This window comes from Hemiscyllium ocellatum, chromosome 2 (genome assembly GCF_020745735.1).
Source record: "Hemiscyllium ocellatum isolate sHemOce1 chromosome 2, sHemOce1.pat.X.cur, whole genome shotgun sequence".
NCBI lineage: Eukaryota > Metazoa > Chordata > Chondrichthyes > Orectolobiformes > Hemiscylliidae > Hemiscyllium > Hemiscyllium ocellatum.
In genome coordinates, this window is record NC_083402.1 from 82,411,162 (window position 1) to 82,419,161 (window position 8,000).

The 8,000-nt window shown below is 41.8% G+C and overlaps 1 protein-coding gene across 1 annotated transcript; it reads left to right on the forward strand.

The window, feature by feature from the left end:
- Positions 1–1,897: 1,897 nt before the first annotated feature.
- foxb2 (forkhead box B2) lies at positions 1,898–2,860 on the forward strand. The gene has a single exon (XM_060845078.1). The coding sequence runs from the start codon at positions 1,898–1,900 to the stop codon at positions 2,858–2,860; it is 963 nt and encodes a 320-aa protein (XP_060701061.1).
- Positions 2,861–8,000: the final 5,140 nt, after the last annotated feature.

An 8,000-nucleotide genomic window follows, 5' to 3' on the forward strand; every position in this document is an offset into this window, starting at 1 on the left:
CCCAGTGACAGAAGCCTAGCGAAGAGCTTTCTGCCCTCTGTATACTGTTGTTTTAAAATGACGCGCGACAAACGGACTTTCAGTTGTCGATTTTAACACCCTCAAGTTATAAGAAAAAAAGTTGGATTCTTTGGCATTAATTCACTTTGCAACGGAACATATTTAACGTGGAGCAAAGATGCCTTGTGGCTGTGTGGTATGGCAATATCGTTTACCACTAACTGAGCGGAAATGCGAGTGAGGAGATGCCTGAATTGCTTCCTCTGATTTGGTCCGTCAGTCAGCGTTCGGCGGGTAGTTAACATGGCCATTGAAGAAAGCCGCCGCGCTGGACGAGTAACACAAACAGACAAACCTTTCAAAATGACATTACTCACATCTTGACATATTAGTCGAGATGGGTTATTTGAGGAGTGTAATTATCTGTGGCCCCTTTATAGCAGAGCCTGACCTTCCTTCCCGCGTTATACTGCCAGAGACTTCCTTTGAATTTCAAACAAAGTCGAAAAGTAAATGCTGCAGATAATTTGAGGTCCCAGCCCGAATGAAAATCGATTTGGTATTCTCTTTCGTGTTTTCATCTCCCCACATATTTATTTCCTTCTTTCGGCAAGTTTCTCTCATTCCTGTTCTTTCTCTCTTGTGTTTCATTGATGGTGGGAGACCTGCTAGTTTTTAAACCTGCTTATGTGCAGAAAATCCAAATAAAAAAAGATGTTGAAGGAGAGCATTTTTTAAAGAGTGTCTATCATCAAACAGAGCGTCCCGATCCAGTCAGTAGAATTTATATATGTCATCACAGTAAACCTAAACATATCGAGAAATTCTCATTTTCACACGGCTCATGGGAGTGGACGGTGACACTTAAAGGCTTAATGTTGATCTTTGAATCCAAGCTTCATTTGGGTAGGTAAAAAGTGAGGTCTGCAGATGCTGGAGATCACAGTTGAAAATGTGTTGCTGGTTAAAGCACAGCAGGTTAGGCAGCATCCAAGGAATAGGAAATTCGACGTTTCGGGCATAAGCCCTTCATCAGGAAACCCTTCATTTGGGTAGCAACTGGCGATCCGAGGCACAGCCAAATGGGCGATGATAGGGGTCGGAAGCGGGATTTGCAGGTTCCGATCAAATCAAGTGGCAAATAGTTCCAATTGGAACCTGCCCTTGGGTGGCTGAGCAGGTGGAAGTGTAGATACTGAAGCATCTGGGGACGGCCTTGTTTTTTGTATTCTTAATGTGAGCAACGAGTTAATGTTGGTGTAACCTTTCTTCAACGGAAACGAGCTAGTTTTTAGAACCGTCAATTTTAAACCTTAGTTTGAGCTTGAATGACTGGAGCGAACCGCGGATTTTTGCTGCTGCCCGTCAGTTCTGCCTCACCGATATTCAGCAGGAGAGCGGGCAGGACACAGGCATATTCTATTGGCCGAGCATTCCTCCGAAATAGGTGTAAGTGAAACTAGGATCGTGTAGTTTTTCCTCTCTCTCTCTCTCTCTCTCACCTCCCACCCCCCACCCGGTCCCTGAGCGATTGTCATGTGATAATGAAGAGCAACAAAGCGCTGAAGGGAACTGCAGGGGTCTCCTGCATCTGTGATCACAACAAGCCTCGTTAGCTCACACAACACAAGTGTGCACGTCTCGGCCTCTTTATCTCGGAGCAAGACAGCAAGGAGCTTTTCAAAAAAAAAAGCCCCACATCTACAACTCTGGCATTTACAACAGCACAGTTTAACAGCACAGGAATTCGTTCAGCACCTTAGCCATTCTGAGATTGTATGGAATCTTGGGCAGGGAACTCAGCTCGATCGCCAACAGAGTTTATCGCTTCGCTTTCCGGGAGAAGGGGCTCCGCTGAATTCACTGCTTTCCTCTCGGTTTATCGCAGCCTAACAAAATGCCTCGCCCCGGGAAAAATTCCTACAGTGACCAAAAACCCCCTTACTCGTACATCTCACTGACTGCGATGGCCATCCAGAGTTCAGCCGAGAAGATGCTGCCGTTGAGTGATATTTACAAATTTATCATGGACAGGTTTCCCTATTACCGAGAGAACACCCAGCGCTGGCAGAACTCCCTCCGCCACAATCTCTCCTTTAACGATTGCTTCATCAAGATCCCACGCAGACCGGACCAGCCGGGCAAAGGCAGTTTCTGGGCACTTCACCCCGACTGTGGCGATATGTTCGAGAATGGGAGTTTTCTCCGCCGCCGGAAGAGGTTTAAGGTGCACCGCTCTGAACACTTGTCCGCCAAAAACTCACAAATGATCCACTATTTCCAACAGCACCACCATCACCATCAGCAACAACAAGCCAAGTTGGGACTGGCCACACCGGAGGCGGCCCCAGGTATGGGGCGCATACCCCATTTCCAGCCCTATGGAGTCAACGGGCCCCAATCAACGGGATTTAAGCACCCGTTCGCCATCGAGAACATCATTGGAAGGGACTATAAGAACATGATGGCCAGTGGACTCCCTTTAGCCTCTGTAATGCATCACCTCGGTTACCCAGTGCCCAGCCAACTCAGTAACATGGTAGGATCCATGTGGCCTCATGTTGGTGTCATAGACTCGATGGCTCCCATGCCAGTTTCCCCAGATTACAATCCGTTTGGGGTCCCCATGAAGACAATCTGTCACCCGGGCACGCAGACTATGCCAGCCGTCCCCGTGCCCATCAAACCTACAGTGTCACTGGCGTCCATCTCCACAATGCCTGTGCCAGGAGCCCTGCCGGGCAGTGCCACGCAGATCTGTCCTTCTTCATCTTCAACCTCCTTACATCTAGATCAGACTCGGTCAGCTCCCAGTGAGGGCAAAACTAGCTCATTACACTCGGTGCTCGTCCATTCCTGAGGGCGATCCGTTTGAACAGGGAAAATAATTGATTTAAAGATAATGTGAAAAGGTTAATTATGCAGAAAATGTTTTATCTCGTTAAAGATTCATAAATCATTCTCATTTAGACATGATATCAGGGAAATGTTTTAATAGAGCATTTATAGGTAAGAGGGTCAACTTTCTGCAAACAAGTAAAACAGCAAGTTGTATGTTTCTGGAATAAACCCCTGGATATGAGAACATATATTTCATCATTATTGCAGAGACATCATCTGTGAGTATTTCAAGGTGCACCTTATCCTTCCGTGTGGTTGTAGGTTTGTAATATTCAGAAATCGCCAGATATAATAGCGAGGGGCTACAATTGCAGGTGATTTCCAACGCGTGATGTTGCTTAACAACAACTGCGCTTAAACTATACAAGTTGATTTCTGAGAATCGAATGGGTCTGAGTGGCAACAAAGGAATGATTTCTAAACTTGCTCGCGTTTAAACAGTTGAGGGGTAAAAATAGCAGGAATGTGATGCGATTTGAGATGACAAGAACTGTTAGAAACCGGAATAAACGGCGTGATGGAAGCTGAAGTTTCGAAAGGGCCGCGCCGATTGCAGCTTGATATCTCTCAGTCCCGCAGCTCAGATAACATTTTTGGAGCGCGACCCTTTCCTTTCACAACTTCCACAAGTCGTTCAAGTAAGGATTGGTGGATATGAATTGCGGTCTAGAAAGGTCTGAGTAAATTCTAAATTTGTTTTAAGAAAATGCAGATGTACTCATTGCGTCACACCGTACACAAGGACAGTTCCTGTTAAGTTGCTCCAGTTTTAGATAACGTCTTTTCTGGCTGATTGGAACATTGACAAAACCAAATCCAAGTCACGCCGCAGAGTTTGTGAAATACTCGAGCTCACTGTTCCACCTAATTACTACGTAGCATTTACTTTACTCACATCGATGGAAATCAAAGAAAAAATACTTCGCTTTGTTCGCGAAATAACTCATTCAAATCGTTATTTTGTAAGTTATGTCTGGGCTCAGGTTTTGACAGAATGCACGTTTGAAATCCCACAAAATTAGAAGCGGGTGTTTTTCTCAAAATCCTACTTGCTGCGCCATGTAGGCTTACACTCATTGGGAGTGGATAGTGCAATTGAAATTGTCCAGTAGTTTCCGTGGCGAATTCAACTTAGCTGACAAAACAAGGCTGGGTAAAACAGGGACAATATCTCCTGAGAGTGACACAAGTTTTCTTTGGCGCGCCGCGAGAGAAACGCTTTTCACATTATCTTTGTAATGGACAGCATTTTCAAGTTTTGTCCTCTACCCCTCTTGCCATTGTTTTGGCACGTAGTTTGGATTCATTGTGATGTTAAATATGGTGTGATCAAAACCACAGCAGACAATGTCATAGCACTTTACGGGCAACAAACAAACTGAATGGAATTGCTGGATTGTGAATATAGATGTATAGTAAACTTGTCGTGAAAGGTGGTTCTAACTTTCATTCGTTTTGTATATACTGGTACTGAATATTTCATCTGTGAATAATTGTTCAGAATATGTTGTGTACATTGTACACATGAGCTTTTATCGAAAACAAAGGTTATTAAATATTTCCAGTCCAATGTGTGTTTACTATTTTTATTTTAACGGAAGTATGGTTCAAACCGTGCTGGTACTGAAAAAGCCCAGAATTACACTTCTGCTAAACTAGCCGAACACTTCAGGCCAGTTCAGTGTTCCCAAACACCAGCGCCTTCTTTCCGAGCCTGAGATGCCCTCTTTTCCACCCCTAAAGTATTTGTTCTATCCGGGTTTCAGTCCAGTAACTTAGATGACAGTATCCAACACCACGGCAGCTGATGCTCCAAGGATTACTATCTGCCTTCCAGCAACATTTCTGAGTACTTATATGAATATTTCGAATTCAACAGATGAAAGTGATGTTGGGCACAAGGTGAAATTATTTTAAAACGATTCCATTTGACATCCCATGCGTTGAATGGGATACCTTCACCCCGAACAAGAGGTAAGTTCACTTTTATTGTGAAAGGATTGGGAATAACGGAATCGAATAATGATATAAATTTAACCCTTTGTTGGAAAAAATGAAAACAACAATTTGAAGAGCTTTTCCCTTTTAGATAGAAGTTTCAAACTTTCCGACTTGTTTCCATTCACAGGATTTTAAACACAGATGATTTTTTTCACGTTTATTTTGCATTTGTTTCGATTTTCTTACTTTTGTTTTAGAACGTGGGAAATAGCGGATGGACTGGGTAGTCGAAAGACCCTTCGAAGCCATGACGGGAGGGATGGATAGTGACGAGTTCATTTCGAAACTAAACTCTGGAATGTACGATGGCTCAATATGATGAGCTTGCTTTTCTTTATTTCCAGCCAGAGTCAAAAAGACTGTCATACAGGAAAGTGAATACCCCCGCCCCCACTCCCCAAACCGTACAGAAAGCCCCGTGTCATTGACCTGTTGCCATAGCTGGTGGTCCCACATTGTATCATTATTGGTTCATTCCTCAAAGAGATATGAGCATTCACTGAACTGACGGGAACATGTTTCACCCAGTTGTTCTATATTGCCGTAACTGCATTTAGCTTAAATACTTTGGATATACAACACTGACAGCGGTAATCAAAAACCGTGATATACCAAACCATTGAGAATATGTAGGGAAACAAAATCTCTGACGACTCTGAAGACTAAGACCTCCAATATTTAAAGCAATTTTCTTACGTTTAATCACTTCCCTGCGATTGACATTCAAGATGAGCGTTTAAAATGCCATAGCATACAAGGCTACAGCCAAGTGCTGCAACATGTAAATACAATTAGATAGACGTTTAATGACAGGAGGGGACTCGATGGGCCGAATGGCCTTTCCCCGTGCTGTTCAAAGCTCTAAAACTCTATTAATTTTTAGTGCACAGCTGGAATAGCGCAAAACTCCAATCGTATTCAACCTTCGGACATCGACCTGCTGTGGGAACGTACAGAACAAAATTCAAGTTGCATACCAATCAAAATAGGATAAGAAAGAAAGTCGGAAAGATATCAACACTTGAAATTAATTAATTGATTTAATTTTCATGATGTAAGAATCTATATGGATTGATAGACCAAGTACTTTAACCTTAGATGATAACACATTGAACACAAGCAACAACTAATAAGAGATTTATTGTCGACAGTTAGAGCATAATGTAACTGTCACGTTAAACGGATCTTTTCCTGTAGAGGGACATCAAACACAATTATCTTTCAAGCATCTCCGATCTTCAAAAAATGGTTCCAGCCAGCTAACACAAAACGGTGGGAAAGACCCAGTTACACTATTTATAACCAGTTTCCCTCAAGCTGTCACGTTATTATTAACTTGGTTTTTCTCTTTGTTTGTGAATAATTATGCAAGAACAACCGAAAGCTCTCTAAAATGTTCTGGTTTGTAGTGTTATTCAATAGTTAAAGTAACAGTCGATAATAGGGGAACGTATTGATCAGCTGCCGATTTTTAAATAACTAACCGATCCAGTTGGAAACTTATTTTCTTAAAAGACATTAAAGAGGCTCCAGTGTAAACATTGATAATGTTCCGACATTCTCAAAGCCCATTGAGACGTCTGTGCTGTTACTCTGTTAAGATATTATTTAACACATGCAATAATAACAATAATTTGCATGCCAAATCCGACCACAATTAGGGTGCCACAACATCGTGGTAATGTTGTAATTGACACGTCATTCAGAGACCTGAGCAAATGATTCCGATAGAAGAATTTAAAACTCGCCTTGGCACCGGAGAAGTTAAATATCTTTAATTCATTGTTTCTGGACTAAATGCGGTAATGGTGATCACTTAGTAATGACTGAATTGTGGGTTAAATCCCTTCAATAACATATGATGTTTACCATTATCTTCACAGATGGAAATCTGCTGTTTTTGTCCGGTCTGGCCTATAGGTCATAATTAGGAAAGGTTCGAGGGATATGGGCCAGGAGCAGGTGGTGGGACTAGTTTAGTTTGGGATTATATTCGACCCTTGTTTGAAGGGTCTGTTTCCGCGCAATATGACTCTGTGAAAACAGTCCCGCAGCAATGTGGCTTACTTTTAATTGCCTTCTGAAGTGGCCTAAAATCCAGTTCAATGTCAAGAAAGCGGCTCACAGCCACCTTCACAAGGACAATTATGGGACAATAACAATTCACCATATATTATGATTTAAAAACGTTTATAGAAGCTAAGAGTTCTCCGTAGGTCCTGTGTACAGTATTGGCTTCAACACTTGGCTGGAATAATGAGGCTTTACTGAAAATACAACGAAGATTCATTACCTAGTATGAAAGAATACAAAAAAACTTGAAAATAATGGGGTTGTAATTGAGTTGTTGGAATTGCTTCAGATTGCTGGACAAGGATCGGACAGGATTTGTAGAATCCAGTGGTTGTGGAGTCGAATTACAGAAAACACAGACGATAAAATATTGGAGATTTGGAACAAAAAGTAGGAAAAGCTCTTTAGTTAGAGCTCTGATGTAACATAAGGCATGGGAATGTTCGAAATTATATTGAAGCGGTAGATAAAGGAGGAAAAGACGTTTGGGACAGGAATGGCATGAGGAATATATGCAAGGTAAATAGACTGTTGAGCTCACTTGCCTATTAGCGGCTTACACCTTCCATGTAAGCAGTTTGTGTAAATGCAGCTGTTCCATTGCTTTAAATCTATTCTTTAAATATTAGTTTTGTATTTAACATAGAAACACAGCATTTCAGTAATCCAGAAAAAAGGATTTCTGCTTTCAACTGAAAATACCTTGACCTGTTCAGACACGGTCATGACTGCATAAGGTATGTTAAAGTCCTTTTCACTCTGTATGATGTTGGGTCTGTTTCCTGACACACAATTCTGACACGCTCAAGTGTAGCAATTCAATGGAATTTGAATGTGTGTAACATCAAAATCTATTTAATATCCCTTGCCCAAACTAGTCAGTTAATGATGTTAAAATTAAACAAATGCAAAATCGATTTAAAGATTTCTGACCTGCAATTTCTTTGGTCTGTGTACGCTATGTATTAACTTGTACAAACCCAGTTCTCTAATTGAAAGGTTACGAATTTATTTGTACGATTAAT

Bases quoted from the DNA above. Each gene is read 5' to 3' on its own strand.
- foxb2 (XM_060845078.1), top strand. From the start codon at position 1,898: ATGCCTCGCCCCGGGAAAAATTCCTACAGTGACCAAAAACCCCCTTAC.